Source organism: Oncorhynchus gorbuscha, linkage group LG20, assembly GCF_021184085.1.
Source record: "Oncorhynchus gorbuscha isolate QuinsamMale2020 ecotype Even-year linkage group LG20, OgorEven_v1.0, whole genome shotgun sequence".
Lineage (NCBI taxonomy): Eukaryota > Metazoa > Chordata > Actinopteri > Salmoniformes > Salmonidae > Oncorhynchus > Oncorhynchus gorbuscha.
The window spans coordinates 23,113,930-23,133,289 of record NC_060192.1 but is presented as its reverse complement, the minus strand read 5'-3'; the positions used below and the strand labels follow the sequence as shown (position 1 = coordinate 23,133,289).

At 42.8% G+C, this 19,360-nt stretch overlaps 1 protein-coding gene across 2 annotated transcripts; it reads left to right on the top strand.

The window, feature by feature from the left end:
• The first annotated feature begins 5,842 nt into the window (after positions 1-5,842).
• ewsr1a (EWS RNA-binding protein 1a) lies at positions 5,843-16,194 on the top strand. Of its 2 annotated transcripts, none has more exons than XM_046317204.1 (16): positions 5,843-5,956; positions 6,551-6,587; positions 6,753-6,807; positions 7,018-7,144; positions 7,533-7,731; positions 8,100-8,383; positions 8,500-8,686; positions 12,705-12,742; positions 13,314-13,331; positions 13,424-13,539; positions 13,650-13,779; positions 13,924-14,043; positions 14,902-15,070; positions 15,158-15,252; positions 15,359-15,596; positions 15,822-16,194. In XM_046317204.1, exons 1-16 carry the CDS (start codon positions 5,941-5,943, stop codon positions 15,859-15,861), a joined length of 1,869 nt encoding a protein of 622 aa, XP_046173160.1. In that variant the 5' UTR covers positions 5,843-5,940; the 3' UTR covers positions 15,862-16,194. The 2 variants fall into 2 exon arrangements, with proteins under 2 accessions (XP_046173160.1, XP_046173159.1); XM_046317203.1 differs by having other exon boundaries at positions 8,100-8,410.
• Positions 16,195-19,360: the final 3,166 nt, after the last annotated feature.

Sequence of the window (19,360 nt, the reverse complement as noted above, 5' to 3'; positions counted from 1 at the left end):
GGTGGTGGATGTTGAGAGGAGGGGTGCTAGTGAACTAATATAATCCTTGTCGGATATTGGACTTGGAAGTGCTGGAGAGGGTGTGATTGGCCAGGATAGAAGTACAGTATTGTGGTGTGGAGATTTTAATGCCCACAACATGCTCTGGGGGGAACAGATGGGTGGAAATTGTGATCTGATAGAAATGAAAGAGCTGGTGTACCTGAGTGATGGCCGAGGGACCAGGATTGATGTAGCCACAAGGAAAGAGTCTGCCTTGGACCTCAATCTGTCACGCCCTGATCTGTTTCACCTGTCCTTGTAATAGTCTCCACCCCCTCCAGGTGTCGCTTATTTCCCCCGGTGTATTAATCCCTATGTTTACTGTCTCTCTGTGCTATTTTGTCTTGTATGTTCAAGTCAACCAGTGTGTTTTTCCCGTGCTTCTGCTTTTTCTATCTCTTTTTGCTAGTCCTCCTGGTTTTGACCCTTGCCTGTTTCTGGACTCTGTACCCGCCTGCCTGACCATTCTGCCTGCCTTGACCTTGAGCGTGCCTGCCACTCTGTACCTGCTGGACTCAGAACTGGTTTTGACCTTTTGCCTGTCCACGACCATTCTGTTGCCTACCTGTTTGGATTATAATAAATATCAAAGACTCAATCCATATGCCTCCTAGGTCTGCATCTGGATCTCACCTTGTGCCCTTATGCAATCTGGCATCCAGTACGATGGGAGGAATCGACAGTATTTTTTAAATATTTTTTTTTATTCCCCTTTATTTGACCCGGTAAGCTAGTTGAGAACAAGTTCTCATTCACAACTGCGACCTGGCCAAAATAAAGCAAATCAGTGTGACACAAACAACACAGAGTTACACATGGAATAAACAAGCGTACAGTCAATAACACAGTAGAAAAAAAGAAAGTCTATATACAGTGTGTGCAAATGGCGTGAGGAGGTAGGCAATAAATAGGCCATAGTAGCGAAGTAATTACAATTTAGCAGATTAACACTGGAGTGATAGATGTGCAAGTGGTGATACTGGTGTGCAAAAGAACAGAAAAGTAAATAAAAACAATATGGAGATGAGGTAGGTAGATTGGGTGGGCTATTTACAGATGGACTATGTAGTAGCAAGGTGGGATTAACCCTGTTCTGGAGACACGGCAACGGGAACAGGTGGCACGAGAAGACTCTGGAACTGTCAGAGAGGTCGGAAACCTGAGACCTTGGTTCATTAAGAGCAGACAAAGCAGCAATAGGTTAGCTGATGTTTAAAGTTAGTCAGGGAAATATATAATAATATATAAGTCTCCAGCTTCAGCGATTTTTGTTATTCATTCCAGTCACTGGCAGCAGAGAACTGGAAGGAAAGGCGGCCAAAAGAGGTGTTGGCTTTGGGGATGACCAGTGAGATATACCTGCTGGAGCGCGTGCTATGGGTGGGTGTTGTTATCGTGACCAGTGAGCTGAGATAAGGCGGGGCTTTACCTAGCATAGACTTCTAGATGACCCTTGAGCCAGTGGGTCTGGCGACGAATATGTAGCGAGAGCCAGCCGACAAGAGCATACAGGTCACAGCGGTGGGTGGTATAAGGGGCTTTGGTAACAAAACGGATGGCACTGTGATAGACTGCATCCAGTTTGTGAGTAGAGTATTGGAAGCTATTTTGTAGATGACATCGCCGAAGTCGAGGATAGGTAGGATAGTCAGTTTTACTAGGGTAAGTTGGGCTGCGTGAGTGAAGGAGGCTTTATTGCGAAATAGAAAGACAATTCTAGATTGGAGATGTTTAATATGAGTCTGGAAGGAGAGTTTACAGTCTAGACAGACTCCTAGGTATTTGTAGTTGTCCACATATTCTAGGTCAGAACCGTCCAGAGTAGTGATGCTAGTCGGGCGGGCAGGTGCGGGCAGCAAACGGTTGAAAAGCATGCATTTGGTTTTACTAGTGTTTAAGAGCCGTTGGAGGCCATGGAAGGAGTGTTGTATGGCATTGAAGCTCGTTTGGAGGTTAGTTAACACAGTGTCCAAATGTCTAGATGTATACAGAATGGTGTCGTCTGCATAGAGGTGGATCAGGGAATCACCCGCAGCAAGCGGTACATTGTTGATATATACAGAGAAAAGAGTCGGCCTGAGTATTGAACCCTGTGGTACCCCCATAGAGACTGCCAGAGGTCCGGACAACATGCCCTCCAATTTGACACACTGAATTCTGTCTGTGAAGTAGTTGGTGAACCAGGCAGGTCTGTGAAGGTGAAAGAGGACAAACGCACTTAACAGAAACAGAGTTTATTAAAGTCCAGGCTTAGAGTTAGGGTTAGGGTTAGGGTTAGGGTTAGGGTTAGGGTTAGGGTTAGGGTTAGGGTTAGGGTTAGGGTTAGGGTTAGGGTTAAACCAAGGCTATTGAGTCTGCCGATAAGAATACAGGGATTGACAGTGTCAAAAGCCTTGGCCAGGTCAATGAAGACGGCTGCACAGTACTGTCTTTAAACAATGGCGGTTATGATATGTTTAGTACCTTGAGCGTGGCTGAGGTTCACCCGTGGCCAGCTCGGAAACCGGATTGCACAGCGGAGAAGGTACGTGGGATTCGAAATGGTCAGTGATCTGTTTGTTAACTAGGCTTTTGAAGACGTTAGAAAGGGCAGGATGGCTATAGGTCTATAACAGTTTCGGAGTGTCACCCCCTTTGAAGAGGGGTTTGACCGCGGCAGATTTCCAATCTTTAGGGATCTCGGACGATACAAGAGGTTGAACAGACTGGTAATAAGGGTTGCAACAATGGTGGCAGATAATTTTTAGAAAGAGAGGGTCCAGATTTTCTAGCCCAGCTGATTTGTACAGGTCCAGGTTTTGCAGCTCTTTCAGAACATCTGCAAGTAGCTAAGGGGGTGCGGAGCTGTTGGCCAGGGTTGGGATAGCCAGGAGGAAAGCATTGCCAGCCGTAGAGAAATGCTTCTTGAAATGTTCGATTATCATGGATTTATTGGTGGTGACCGTGTTACCTAGCCTCAGTGCAGTGGGCAGCTGGGAGGAGGTGCTCTTGTTCTCCATGGACTTTACAGTAGAGAGTGATCATTACCCCATAGTATGCACAGTAGACCGGAGGGAGGAGGAGGTGTCAGTGGATGGAATAGGCAGGTGGGCGTTTGGAAGGGCAAAGTGGGATCAGTTTCAGAAGCTAAGAGAGCAGGTGATGGCTCGGGTGGATATGAGAGGGGATGTGGATAGTATGAATAACTGGGTGAGAACAGCTTTAGTGGGGCAGCTACTGAGTCTATTGTTGTAACTCTAATGGCTTAGAGAGTTAATGTTTAAAGTTTTATCTTTAGATACAGCTCAATTAATTTTCTTTACAGTTATTTACATAATTAATTGTGTTGGAATTCGTGTGTTGGAGTTTGAGAGAACTACTTTTCCACCTTTATTTAACCAGGTAGGCTAGTTGAGAACAAGTTCTCATTTCAGCTGCGACCTGGCCAAGATAAAGCGTAGCAATTCGATACATACAACAACATAGAGTTACACATGGAATAAACAAAACATACAGTCAATTATACAGTAGAACAAAAGTAAACAAAAAGTCTATATACAGTGAGGGCAAATGAGGTAAGTTAAGGAAATAAATAGGCCATGGTGGTGAAGTAATTACAATATGGCAATTAAAACACTGGAATGGTAGATCGGCAGAAGATGAATGTGCAGGTAGAGATACTGGGGTGCAAAGGAGCAAAATAAATAAATAAATACCAGTATGGGGATGAGGTAGGTGGATAGATGGGCTGTTTACAGATAGGCAGAGGTGCAGTGATCTGTAAACTGCTCTGACAGCTGGTGCTTAAAGCTAGTGAGGGAGATGTGAGTCTCCAGCTTCAGAGATTTTTGCAATTCGTTCCAGTCATGGGCAGCAGAAAACTGGAAGGAAAGATGACCAAAGGAGGTATTGGCTTTGGGTGTGACCAGTGAGATATACCTGCTGGAGTGCGTGCTACGAGTGGGTGCTGCTATGGTGACCAGTGAGCTGAGATAAGGTGGGGCTATTGACTTCAAGTTCCAGAATGCCTTGCGAAAGGAGGTAGAGAGAGAGAGAGGAGAAGTGGTGTAGAGGGTAAAACATATGACATAATTACATTAATGTATACTGGCAATATGCACAGCATTAAAATTGGTAAGAAAATAACAGAATTCTTTAACCAGAGGTGGGGCCTATGCCAGGGTTGCAATCTGCACTCTTCAATAATTACATTAACGAATTGGCCACTATTCTAGAAAAATCCTCAGCCCCTGGTGTTAGTCTCCACAATTCAGAAGTTAAATGCCTACTCTTCGCAGATGATCTATGCCTGCTGTCACCCACAGCACATGGCTTACAGCAGAGCCTGGACCTGCTAGAGCGGACCAGACCTGGGCCCTGGCAGTAAACCCCAAAAAGACTAAAATAATGATTTTCCAGAGAAGATCCAGATCTCAGGGAATTAGAACAAAGTTCTAAATTGGTACAAAATATATGGAGTACTGTACACACTGCAATTACTTAGGTTTAAAAATATACTCAACTGGACACCTTAATGTGAATGAGCTGAGAGAGAAAGCAAGCAGGGCATTCAACGCCATTAAAAAGCTAATTCATATTGAAATACCTATTCAAATTTGGCTAAAACGAATTGAATATGTAATTGAAACAATTGCACTTTATGGCAGCGAGGTGTGTGGTCCACTTGCAAAACAAGATTTCATCAAATGGGACAAACACCCCATTGAAACCCTGCATGCAGAGTTATGTAAGATTCTCCTACATGTCCAGAGGAAAACTACAAACAATGCATGCAGGGCAGAATTAGGCCAATATCCACTAATAATAAAAACTCAAAAAAGAGCCATTAAATTTTAAAGGTGGGGTCCTTCAGGTTCCTTGGGGCATACTTTAACACTGGACTAACACATTGAGAGTGTGGTGGGAAAGTGTAAGAAGGTGCTAAATGTGACGGGAAAGGAGTGGGGGGCTGGGCGTTCCTCATTGAGGACCATGTAAAGTGCATTCAGGAAAGTATTCAGATCCCTTTTCCTTTTTGTTATGTTACAGCCTTATTCTAAAATTTAATAAATTGTTTTTTTTCCCCTCACCAATCTACACACAATACACCACAATGATAAAGTACAAACATGTTTTTAGAAATGTTTGCTAATTTATCAAATTAAAAAAACTGAAATATCACATTTACAAAAGTATTCAGACCCTTTACTCAGTACTATGTTGAAGCATCTTTGGCAGCGATTAAAGCAGTGAGTCTTCTTGGGTATGACGCTACAAGCTTGGCACACCTGTATTTGGGGAGTTTCTCCCATTTTTCTCTGCAGATCCTCTCAAGCTCTGTCAGGTTGTATGGGAAGCGTTGCTGCACACTTATTTTCAGGTCTCTCCAGAAATATTCCAGAAGTCCGGGCTTTGGCTTTGCCACTCAAGGATGTTCAGAGACTTGTCCTGAAGACACATCTGAGACTTTAAATGTGATAGGAAAGCATCCAACAGGAACGTGTGATTAATTCCAGGAAACAGAGACTGTGGAGCATATATTGCTCCAGTGTGGGTAGTATCAGAGGGAAAGAGAGAGACTGAGATCTAGTATGAAGTAGAACGGGATACAGGAAATTAGTTTAAAGAGTTTATTAAGTAGAACGTCGTTAGATATCGTCTCAAATATTGTATTATCTTTTTTAAGAGTAACGGGGCTGGCAGGTAGGATTCATTATCTCCCTGTCTCTGTCCCACACTCCAGTGCAATAGGTGGCGGTAATGCACCATAGCGTTGTATGCCAACCGCCGATAAACCCCCCCCACAACGAACAAGAAGTAGACCGTCCCTTTCAGTTTAGGTCCGCCTTCGTTTAAAACCAGGCCAGTTGCGCGTGTCTGAATAGAGAGAAGAACATTCTGTGAAGACCAGACATTGAAATGGCATCAGCAGCGGGTAAGGATTGTGAAACCGTATTAATTCGTCTACATATCAGTTTATCAATGTCAATATTAGGTATTAGACATGTAGGCAGCAGTTAAGTACCGTTATGTGCAGTGGGAGCCATTTAGCTACATTACCTTGTATGGGGGAGGGGTTATTTCGCTAGCTTTTAATGCTAGCTAACTAGCTATAACTGCTATTGCATTTTGTAATTACATTTTCAAAACCCCAAGCCTATAACTGTTTTTGAACAGGTTGGGAGTTATTGTTCCGTGAAACTTGCCTCTCATTCCTCTAGTTTGCTAGTTCTAACTATAGTATTGTCCGATGGCTCTTACTAGTTAACGTTGCTAGCTAGCTTTTTCGTTAGCTGAGCGAATGCGCGCCTGTTCTAACGTTAGTTGGTATGGACACTGTAAAACAAGCTGATAAAGGCGGCCATTTCTTGAGTTGAGCTTTGTTTGTCAACTAATAGCCAGGTTTTGGAGACTGCATTTTCCACAAACACTTAGTAATTTTGACATGGTAAAGAATTAAAGAAACATGTTCATGATGCCATTTATTATCAAAATGGAACTGTCCTCATGGTTATGTTGTATTTTGCAGACTACAGCTCCTATGGACAGGCAGGAGGCCAACCGGGGTAAGTGTATTCTTGCACTGAAAAACGAATGTATATAATTTAACTGTTTATCTCATTGATAGTAATCCCCGAACATTTGTCCGACTCGACGACAATTGTTGTATTGACGAGTCAATGAAGATGGTGGGGGGTGGAGTAGAGACTAAGGCTGTTTTATTTTTGTAGGTATGGCTCCTATGTGGCTCCGCCCTCTCAGGCTGGCTATGGACAAAACACACAGGTAGGCTACTTTTGTTCTGACCAAAGCCCCTTTCCATAGCCCCTAGCTTTTTAGGGTTCAATGATCTGAACGGGCTCAATGAATTAACACAATCTGAAGCTTCTCTCCTGAGTTTGGGGGGGCAGTTTTCAGAAACTTTTTTTTTTCTGAAGAAACAACTGATCTGTAATGGTGTTGGATTATCGATAGTTGACATCTGTTGTTTTTCAGCCGAGTTATGGCCAACCGCAGGGATATGGGTCATACAGCCAGCCGACTGAGTCAACCTATCCCCAAGGTGGTAGCACCTCAAGTGGCTACGCTCAACAGGGTTACAGTCAGCAGCCACCCGCTGCAGGTGGTAACTTTTATCTATTCCGATAAAAACATGAAATGAAACTCAAATGCATTGTATTCAAAAGCTATACAACTTTTTGTGAGCCCAGGACGCATTGAAATGTACAGTTCTATGCCACTAGCCATGGGGCGGGCAACTCCAGTCCCTGAGGGCCTGGCTTTCTCCATCCCTAGCAAACACAGCTGATATTCAAATGGCATTCTAAACTGAAGGTCATGATTAGGTGGGTTTTTTTTTTTGTCCGATGTGTTAGCTGGGGCAAAACTGACACCAATCAGACCCTCGGGGACTGGAATTGCCCATCCCCTGCATTAGCCCCTAGTTTGTTGTGGGGCAGCTGGGGCTTGTGTACGCAGTTTAACACCGACTTTTGCTTTTCTCCTCTCAGCTGGTTATGCCACCACTCCTGTTGCCCCCCAGGGTTACAGCCAGCCAACCCAGGGGTATGGAGCTGCAGGGTATGCTGCAGCCCCTGCTGCTGCCACCACCAGCAGCAGCCAGGGCTCTTATGGGGTCCAGAGTGGATATGGAACCCAGACTGCATACCAGGGATATGGGCAGCAGCCGGCCGCTGGAGCACCACCCAGGTGTCTTTGAGCCCTCAAATTTCACTCTTAAACATTTGCTTAACTGTCAGCTCAAGCTCCTTTATCATATTAACCAGTGTTCTGGTATGTACAATTTGGCAGGTACTTTAATCCAAAGTAACTTAATCACGCATGTACTGGGAATCTAACTTAACGATCCTTGGCGGGGGAGTTGGTAGTATCCCACCCATCAAATAAGATGTTATTATAGGATGTTATTGATCATACACATTTAGCGACTTATTAACATATGTTATTGCGAGTGAAGCCAAATGCCATGTATTTACTAATCTGAGAAAGACCAAGCTGCATTATGCCATCTGGAGGTTTGACCCAATTTCTCTTGTCCTCATCTCCTGTCCCCACAGCTACAGCACCAGCAGCCAGCCACCCACCAGCTATGGGCAGAACTCCTACTCTCAGGCACCCCAGCAGGGCTCATTCTCCCAGCCGCCACAAGGTGGTGGATACCAGAGCCAGCAGAGTGGCTACACCCAACAGGGTGTCGGTTACCAGGCGCCACAGGCCCCTCCACCCCAGCAACAGGCCCCACCTTCCAGCTATGCACCCACATCCGGGGGGTCCTACAGTCAGCCACCTGCCAGCCAGTATGGACAACAGGGTGGACCAGGAGGCAGCTATGGTCAGCAGGGTGAATATAGAACACCTAGCCAGTACAGTAAGTCTTATGGCATTGTATGATTTTATACTGGTTTATCTTCATAGTTCTTAATTGTGGTGGGTCCTAACTGTCTGCTCTCTCCCCAGGCAACTACAGGCAGGATCATTCCAACGGACGGGGCTACCCGGGGCCAGAGTCGGGTGGATATAGGGGCCGCGGTGAGGGCCGAGGCATGGGTGGGGGGGAGAGCCGGGGCCGCGGCCGTGGAGGGTTTGACCGCGGTGGGATGATGCGTGGTGGCGGCATGCGTGGTGGAATGAGCAGAGGCATGGGGTAAGTGCTCGCCCATCCTCTCATTTCATCAAACCTTTTCTCCTACAGCAGCAGAGTGAGGCCTGCACAGGGCTGAGAGTGGCACATCACCCCTCACTGGATAGGGCAGTTAGTCAAATTAACCTCGGCAGAAAGGCATGATACACATGATATCTGCTGTTGGAATTATGTGGGGAGTTGAGGCATAGGATGTAGTTTACATTTTATACTACACTGAACAGAAATATAAATGCTGCATGTGAAGTGATGGTCCCATATTTCATGAGTTACTATAAAAGATCCCAGAAATGTTCCATATATACAAAAGGTTTATTTCTTTCAAATGTGCATACATTTGTTAACATCCCTATTTAGCATTTCTCCATTGCCAGGCTATTGGCCTGCTGACTGCAGGAATGTTCACGAGCTGTTGCCAGATAAATATTAAATTATGTCCATGTTAAGAGTGCCCCATAGTGGGGTGACGGTATGGGCAGGCATAAGCTGTGGACAACATACACTAAGTTATCTGAGACCAACAGATGCATATCTGTATTCCCAGTCATGTGAAATACATAGATTAGGGCTTAACACATTTATTTCAATTGACTGATTTGCTTATGAACTGTTAACTCCTTGACTTTTTTGCGTGTTGTGTTATTTTTGTTCAGTATAGCTTGATGACCACATCCTTTAAAATATAATGTGAAATCAGTAATCACCCTTGTAGATGTATGTTGTGCCACTGGTTGCTGCTCTCAGCCCTCCCACTGTATGGCCAAAGGTAAGAAGGTATCCACGAGCTAAAGACCATCAGCAAATATCTCCCCTTTGGCCCCCTAGTCTAGGGGTGTCACTCATTCCACGGAGGACATAGTATCTGCTGGTTTTCATTTTTCCTTCAATTAAGACCGAGACAACCAGGTGAGGGGAGTTCCTTACTAATTGGTGACCTTAATTCTTCAATTGAGTTAAAAGGAGTGTAAATCCGCTGACACTCGGCCATCCGTGGAATTAGTTTGAGATGTGACCTAGACCCTCCCAACTGAACTTTGTCAAGCAAGTACCAGTTGGCCATCTTCTGGGTAGCCAATGTTGAGAGAAATTTTCCTGTGGAAATTATTTTCAATCACAGGAGCACACAAGAGCCAAAGTCAGTTGGGATAATAAGTGGCAGGCATGTTTATTCTACAAGGATGCCAGTAGGCCTTTTTGAATGAGGGCACTTCTGGTCACATTCAAATAAATGGTCATGAAGGAGTGTATTTTGGATAGGCTATTCAACCACATGTTATTATAATGGGACTATGAGTGAAATTAATTAAATCTTTCTAGTCTTTGATTTTTTTAAATTCAGGAAATAATTTTCTATAGATTTAGCCATGTCTCATTTTGAAGGTATTTAGTTTGTGTGCAGACTTTGACACTCTTTTAGGTATACCATGCTACAATTGTTTGAGCTGGACATACACTTGGGAACTTATACAGTGGGGCAAAAAAATATTTAGTCAGCCACCAATTGTGTAAGTTCTCCCACTTAAAAAGATGAGAGGCCTGTAATTTTCATCATAGGTACACTTCAACTATGACAGACAAAATGAGAAGTCTAGAAAATCACATTAAAAATCCTAAAATGAATTTATTAGCAAATTATGGTGGAAAATAATTATCTGGTCACCTACAAACAAGCAAGATTTCTGGCTCTCACAGACCTGTAACTTCTTTAAGAGACTCCTCTGTCCTCTACTTGTTACCTGTATTAATGGCACCTGTTTGAACTTGTTATCAGTATAAAAGACACCTGTCCACAACCTCAAACAGTCAAACTCCACTATGACCAAGACCAAAGAGCTGTCAAAGGACACCAGAAACAAAATTGTAGACCTGCACCAGGCTGGGAAGCCTGAATCTGCAATGGGTAAGCAGCTTGGTTTGAAGAAATCAACTGTGGGAGCAATTATTAGGAAATGGAAGCCATACAAGACCACTGATAATCTCCCTCGATCTGGGGCTCCACGCAAGATCTCACCCCGTGGGGTCAAAATGATCACAAGAACAGTGAGCAAAAATCCCAGAAACACCCTGGGGTACCAAGTGAATGACCTGCAGAGAGCTGGGACCAAAGTAACAAAGCCTACCATCAGCAAAGGCATTGAAGATGTAACGTGGCTGGGTCTTTCAGCATGACAATGATCCCAAACACACCGCCCGGGCAATGGAGTGGCTTCATAAGAAGCATTTCAAGGTCCTGGAGTGGCCTAGCCAGTCTCTCGATCTCAACCCCGTAGAACATTTTTGGAGGGAGTTAAGTCTGTGTTGCCCAGAAACAGCCCCAAAACATCACTGCTCTAGAGGAGATCTGCATGGAGGAATGGGCCAATATACCAGCAACAGTGTGTGAACCTTGTGAAGACTTACAGAAAACACTTGACCCTCTCATTGCCAACAAAGGGTATATAAAAAAGTATTGAGAAACTTTTGTTGACTGAATACTTTATTTTCCACCATAATTTGCAAATAAATTCATTAAATTCTACAATGTGATTTTCTGGATTTTTTTTCCTTCTCATTTTGTCTTCATACATAGTTGAAGTGTACCTATTATGTAAATTACAGGCCTCGTCTTTTTAAATGGGAGAACTTGCACATTCGGTGGCTGACTAAATACTTTTTTGCCCCACTGTAGCTCAACCTGTATACATAAAGTACAGTTATGCATTTAGCCATGTTAGGTTTTGATGTTAGTCGTTCAGTATGTCAACATTTTAGTGAAATGGTCTAAAGCATACACCTCCTGAATATATTTGTTCAGAGTTGGTGTTGGGGGGGTGGTTGTATTTGATTAAAAAAAAGGTGAATGCATTGCTTTGTCACTTCAAGGCTATCTATTTATATCACATTTACATTTAAGTCATTTAGCAGACGCTCTTATCCAGAGCGACTTATCACTATCGTCTACCAGTGGTTATTGTATTGGTCAAATCAAAAGGTTTAAAATCAGAGGCACCTTTACCTTAGTTTGCACTGAACATACTTAATGTTGCCCCAATAATCACAAATGCAATTCATTCACCTTTCTTACACACAGGTAAGAAACAAATAAGTGTAAAAATGGTATGACTTCAAATGTATTGCTGAAGTGCACTTTTCTTTAACATGCTTTGTCGCATTTATATGCTACAGGTAACAAAGTGAGATCCATGTAAACACACCAATACTTTTACAGTACCACAACTCAGTTCTGGGTCTGTGCCAGCAGCCTTTTGAAAAGGGGACAATATCGGTGGTGTCAACAAGAGGTGGCCAAAAATGTCCCCCAAAAAGTCAATGTCATCAAGGGGGAAAAACGTTTTTAGAAAGCAAACTGTTATTTAGTGACTATTATTAGTTGCATTTTTTTGCTTTGTGTAATCAAATATTGTGTAAAACAATGTGTTTATTGGCTGAAATTTTACTTACTGATTAATGTACCATAAGTTATTTGTAACAATTGTCTCAGGTACAGCTCTGAATAGTAAAGGCTCCCATGTTACGGCATTTTGTGAGGGGGGGGTGGGGTAGTTTTTATAATGACCTTATCCTCTAAGCCTGAAGTCTATGAACAAATTATGGTTGTATAGTACTTTTCAAATCCAACTAGATCACTGGTCTGTAACTTGAGCTGCATCTGAAACAATTCAAATATATCCTGTTGTGTCAAATACAAGGGTTTTCAACCCCAGAGGTAATAAAGATTAAAGCCACCCCTTTATGCCAAACATTGATACTCGTAGAAAGTTATGCCGGTTGAGTTAATATATTGTATTCAGCAAGGGAACCCATAGATCACAAACGTTGTATAGACCCCTACCCCTGTCAAGATTCTATATTTCCTTTAAAGATTCAAAGTGTCTTTTGGGGGGTTAATGGCTAAGTTAGTTTCTTGGGCATTTTTATAAATAAGAGCTAGTCAGAACTGTGCCAAATCTCCCCCATCCCTATGTGGTACAAAGTGGCTGTTAAAGGGATATCGTCTTCATATCTCCGCTTATTCCCCCAGCATCACTGGAGACAGAGGTGGCTTCAGTAAGCCTGGTGGTAAGTTTAATGACAATTACAAGACGATAATACACTAGACCACCTAACACATGTATACATTTGTATCTACTTGTTGTGTTGTATTTTCTAGCCAAAGGGGAAAACAAAAAATATATGGCTGGTTCATTAGGGTTTTTCTCACACACTGCTTTGAGGGTATTTTCAATATCAAGCGTCCACTTGATTACTATTTTTAAAGTGTTCCCACTGATATTTTTTTTATATGCTGCCCCAAGCCAATGAAGCCAGTAGGCTTTTCACCACTTTTCTAAATATTTATTTTGTGAATGTGGTCTTTTGATTATTTTACTTTCAAAGTAGATTCATTTTCAGCCTTAGGTGTTTTGGGTGTTCAGTTCATTTGAAAACACTTTTTATATATTTGCCCAAATTGGGTTTCAAGAATCTAATTTCTAAGGTTGCAACACCATGTTTATTTTTATACAAAGGGGAATGCTCAGAGGAGCATGTGTGCCAGGGTAAAGTCAACCTGCAGCATGTGGGATAGATAATGCAAATGTGCTTACTAACGTTTGGTCTCTTGTCTTCTTTCTTTGTGGATTGGCAATAGGACCAGACTCAGACACAGGTGAGTTCATCATGCCATGTATCAAACCCAGCAATGTTTGTGCGTCAATTTTATAAATGTTTCTTTTTAAACAGACCTTATTCTGTCCACAGGACGCCCAGAGGAACAGGATGACTCTGAGAATAACACTATTTACATCACTGGCCTGACGGAGAATGCAACGCTGCCCGAAGTCGCTGACTTTTTCAAGCACAGTGGAATAATCAGGGTTGGTACTGGACTCTGATGCAGTTTGGAGGCCTTTCCTAAATGTTATCGCAGGCTTTTGAAAAGTACCGACTGAAGAATTGGGTGATTTAACTGTCTTCTGTTTTTCAGATCAACAAGCGCACAGGTCTGCCTGCTATCAACATTTACACCGACAAAGATTCGGGGAAACCAAAGGGTGATTGTACTTTGTCTTATGATGAGCCCCCATGCGCCAAAGCTGCAGTTGAGTGGTTTGATGGTGAGTCTTTTTGGGGGGGGGGGTACTAACGGAGGCCCTCTGATTGCTCCTTGATCATTTTTAGGGCTTCATGCATAATCTTAGCAGAGTTCTTTCAGTAGATGTTGGTATTGAATATGTACCTCTCTTCCCCCTTCTACCTAGGCAAAGACTTTCAGGGGAAGAAGCTAAAGGTGTCGATGGCTCGCCGTAAGCCCATGATGGGGATGATGCGAGGAGGCATGTCCATGAGGGGTGACCGGGGAGGCATGATGAACCGTGGAGGTATGTTCTGCCAAATCCTGTTCCACACATCTGGAATGGACATTTCCAAATGGTTCTGTATCTGTTTCACTTGTTGCATTTTAGGATGTCTTTAGGGATGTAATGGTGATTGCCAAAAAGCAATACGTTTTTATCTCAATGGACCATCCATGTGAATCATGCCTATGGACTGAGCACAAAGTTAAACGTGGTGAACTTATTACAAAAGTAGTTATTGACTAGTTTAAAAATGTTGGAAAATAATGCATCAGTGATTCATGTTTCCTGCCACTTTCAGAAGTTTAACACATTTCTGTGCACCTGTGTTGTGTAGCCACTAAAAGCATGCCTAAACAGTAATTTTTAAAGGTTTTCCCAAAAATCTTCCCTATGAAATATTGACTGCAAAGTAGGCCTACCTGGCAGAATGATATGATGATTTATATCAATCGGGTGGGCATTTGCTTTACAAACTCTCCCATCACATGAAACACTATTAGCCACCCTGGTAAAAATAATGGGGAAATCCAAAACCAGGAAACTAAAGAGTATCTTAATGAATCTTAAACCCAGACCAACGAGTCTGACTTCCCCACCCCAGGGCACTATTTTCTGTTTGTGCTTTAGAAAGTTGGGAGTATTGAGATTAATCATGTTTATAATATACTTGTTCTCTGAAAGTAGACACTTTCTTGACTTGCTTTTCTGTTTCCGTGTGAATTGTTTGTTGGGCCCTTAACAATTTGCATCTTGGTAGATAGAAAATATATTTGAGATGTAATGTATTTTTGACAATTAGTAGATGGTGGTAAAAGTTGATCTCAAACTCAGTGTAACATTCTGAACACTGACTGTTTGTTATCCATTGGTCACTCTTAGGGCCAGGAATGATGAGTCGTGGTGGTCCAATGGGACGCGGTGGGGAGCGTGGTGGATTTATCCCCAGGGGTGGTCCCCGTGGCATGGGCAGTCCTCATGGCATGGGTAGAGGTGGTCCCTCAGGGGGCAACATGCAGCAGAGAGCAGGAGACTGGGAGTGCCCTAAAGAGTGAGTACTAACAAAAGTAAATTGTTCAGTCTTTAACTGCCTTTCTCTGTGGTTTGGGGTAGTCCTGACTGAGGCTTATGATTGCAGGGGCTGCGGTAACCAGAACTTTGCCTGGAGAATGGAGTGTAACCAGTGCAAATCACCAAAACCAGAAGGCTTTGGACCACCTTTCTCCCCTTCAGGTAATGCTTTGCTTAAAAATATCTACTTCATGAAGGATACATTTAAGTAGTATGGGAAAAGCTATACATTGTCTTCCTTCCAACCAACACATTGTCTTGTTTCTAGGTGGCGATCGTGGTAGGGGTGGCCCAGGAATGCGTGGGCGTGGAGGGATGGACCGTGGTGGTCCAGGGGGCCCTGGAGGCTTCCGTGGAGGCAGGGGTGGTGATCGTGGATTCAGAGGACGTGGTGGCATGGAAAGAGGAAGTTTCGGCGGCAGGGGCCGTGGTGGCCCTCCCATGGATGACATGGGCGGCCGAGGCAGGAGGGGTATGGGCCCCCCCGGCAAGATGATGGAAATGAAGTGAGTGAAGTGTTATTCACATTCAGCCAGCTCTCATCAAACAAGCTTCTAATGCCCACTTGGGGTGCTCACATTTAAACCCCAACAGTTTCACATTTTGTAACAGAAGTTACTTGATTGCATTGTAAGACTGAATTAATGGAAAGGGAAAGTCCCAAAAAAATTCTGAAAGCTGTTTTGAATAAATCGGTCAAGGTTGTTAACGGGAATTTTTATTCCCTCCAGGGGAGACCATCGCCAGGACCGCAGAGGTCGTCCCTACTGAAGGATACAACGCTTGAATAAATTCCCATGTTATACAGGATTTATTTTTAAATGAACATTTTAAACTTGTATCTCCATATTTATAAATGGTTAATGGTGGGAATTTGTGTTTCTATAGTTGACTTCGGTGACCATTTTTATTTTATTTTTTACCAGTGTTCTTTTTTTTGTTCCTGTCTGGTTGAACATTTGTGAACCTGTGGCAAACGCATGCTGTTGTGTACAGATAAATTGTGAGATTGTATTTGTGAAACCTTTGTGATAAGCAAAACATTTTTTTAACCTGTTCTGCCCTCCCCTCTCTGACCATGTTGAATTAAAAAAAATGTGAATATGTAGTCTCTTGTCTTTCCTGGAAAGGGTGCTTGTCTACTGATTAAGTAATGGAATGATCATCGTTTCACTACAGATTTAAGGAAATGTTGACGTCTCATTGTGGACGGCTGAATAGTTACGCAGACTGTTACCATGACATTTGAGAGATGGGCCCAAGATGTATGCTTGCTCAAAGGAGTTGTACATATTGATTATGCTTATCCTATGGTGACATCATGCTTCAAGTGATGGCATTACAATGCCCCTTGGTAATTTTACCAGTAAGCCTATGGGCTCATGAGTCTTCTCAAGTACAGAAGCTAGTGTGGTCAATTTACTGTAAAGAAACCACTAAAGAACACCAATAATAAGAAGAGCCATGCTTTGGCCAAGAAACACAAGCAATTGACATTAGACCGGTGGAAATCTGTCCTTTGGTCTAAGCCCAAATTTGAGATTTTTGCCTTAGTGAGATGCAGAGTAGGTGACTGGATCTTCTCTGTGATTCCCACTGTGAAGCATGGAGGTGTGATGGTGTGGGGATGCTTTGCTGGTGACACTGATGTAGTGGGAATTCAAGGCACACTTAACCAGCATGTCTACCACACATTCTGCGGTGATACGCCATCCCATCTGCTTTGTGCATAGTGGGACTATTATTTGTTTTTCAACAACAAAGATCCAACACATCTCCAGGTTGTGTAAGGGCTATTTGACCAAGAAGGAGAGTGGTGGAGTGCTGCATCAGATGACCTGGCCTCCATCACCTGACCACAACCCAATTGAGATGGTTTGGGATGAGTTGGACTGCAGAGTGAAGGAAAAGCAGCCAACAAGAGCTCAGCATGTGGGAACTCCTTCAAGACTGCTGGAAAAGCATTCCAAGTGAAGCTGGTTGTGTGCAAAGCTGTTATCAAGGCAAAGGGAGGCAACTGATTAATCTAAAATAGAAAATATTGTTCAACTTTGGGGTCACTTTGAAATGTCCTTGTTTTCCATGAAAATATACATGAAATTAGTTGCAAAACGAATAGGAAATATAGTCAAGACATTAACAAGCTTATAATGATTTTTACTTTGCTATCCATTTGCAGCAGTTACAGCCTTGCAGACCTTAGGCATTCTAGTTGTCAATTTGTTGAGGTAATCTGAAGAGATTTCACCCCATGCATCCTGAAGCACCTCCCACAAGTTGGATTGGCTTGATGGGCACTTCTTACGTACCATACGGTCAAGCTGCTCCCACAACGACTCAATAGGGTTGGGATCAGGTGACTGCTGGCCACTCCGTTATAGACGGAATACCAGCCGACTGCTTCTTCCCTAAATAGTTATTGCATAGTTTAGAGCTGTGCTTTGGGACATTGCCCTGTTGTAGGAGGAAATTGGCTCCAATTAAGCACCGTCCACAGGGTATGGCGTTGCAAAATGGAGTGATAGCCTTCTTTAAGATCCCTTTTACCCTGTACAAATCTCCCACTTTCCCACCACCAAAGCACTCCCGGACCATCACATTGCCTCCACCATGCTTGACAGATGGCGTCAAACACTCCTCTTTTCATTTTTTTCTGCGTCTCACAAATGTTCTTCTTTGTGATCCGAACACCTCGAACTTAGATTTGTCTTTCCATAACACATTTTTCCAATCTTTCTCTATCCAGTGTCTGTGTTCATTTGCCCATCTTAATCTTTTCTTTTTATTGACCAGTCTGAGATAGGGCTTTTTCTTTGCAACTCTGCCTAGAAGGCCAGCATCCCGGAATCGCCTCTTCACTGTTGATGTTGAGACTGGTGTTTTGTGGTACTATTTAATGAAGCTGCCAGTTGAGGACTTGTGAGCCATCTGTTTCTCAAACTAGACACTCTAATGTACTTGTCCACTTGCTCAGTTGTGCACCGGGGCCTCCCACTCCTCTTTCTATTCTGGTTAGGGCCCGTTTGTGCTGTTTCTGGGAAAAAAGTAGTACACAGCATTGTACGAGATCTTCAGTTTCTTGGCAATTTCTTGCATGGAATAGCCTTCATTTCTCAGAACAAGAATAGACTAACGAGTTTCAGAAGGAAGTTATTTGTTTTTGGTCATTTTGAGCCTGTAATCTAACCCACAAATGCTGATGCTCCAGATACTCATCTAGTCTAAAGAAGGCCATTTTTATTGCTTCTTTAATCAGGGCAACAGTTTTCAGCTGTGCTGATGTAACAGTATAGCTTCAGTCCCTCTCCTCGCTCCTACCTGGGCTCTAACCAGGGACCCTCTGCACACATAGACAACAGCCACCCTCGAAGCATCATTACCCATAGCTCCACAAAAGCCGTGGCCCTTCAGAGCAAGGGGAACAACTACTTCAAGGTCTCAGAGTGAGTGATGTCACCGATTGAAACGCTATTAGCGCGCACCCTGCTAACCATTTCACATCGGTTACACTGACATAATTGCAAAAGGGTTTTCTATTGATCAATTAGGTTTTTAAAATTATAAACTTGGATTAGCTACCACAACGTGCCATTGGAATATAGAAGTGATGGTTGCTGATAATGGGCCTCTGTATGCTTATGTAGATATTCCGTTAAAAATCAGCCATTTCCAGCTACAATAGTCATTTACAACATTAACAATGTCTACACTGTATTTCTGATACATTTTATGTCATCTTAGTGGACAAAAAAAGCTTTTCTTTCAAAACAAGGACATTCCTTAAAGTGACCCAAACTTTTAAACAGTAGTGGATTTTGATTTGTTAAACACTTTTTTTGGTTACTACATGATTTCATATGTGTTATTTCATAGTGTTGATGTCTTCTCCATTATTTTACAATGTAGAAAAATAGCAAAAATGAAGAAAAACCCTTGAATGAGTAGGTTATGTCCAAACCTTTGACTGGTACTGTATATATATTTTTTTTATCGTGATAAAAAAATGATTTTGCCTGACTATCCTGAAAATATAGCTTTGTTGTTTAAATTTGACACTTCGTGGCCACCATTGTTTGACAGGTGATTGCAGTTTGGATTGAATTGTGGGTCTTATCAACCCCACAAGTGATCAAAGTTCTTCACTCGCTCCCTCGAGCTAAGTCAAAGGCCGAGGGGGTAACTTTATTTCTATTTTTTATTAACAACAAAACAATACATAAAGCACATGGGGGAACACAAGAATACATAGATTACAAACAATGGACAATCG

Bases quoted from the DNA above. Each gene is read 5' to 3' on its own strand.
- ewsr1a (XM_046317203.1), top strand. The intron at 7,145-7,532 runs GTGGTAACTTTT...TTCTCCTCTCAG, and splicing joins TCAGCAGCCACCCGCTGCAG to CTGGTTATGCCACCACTCCT. The intron at 15,253-15,358 runs GTAATGCTTTGC...TCTTGTTTCTAG, and splicing joins ACCACCTTTCTCCCCTTCAG to GTGGCGATCGTGGTAGGGGT.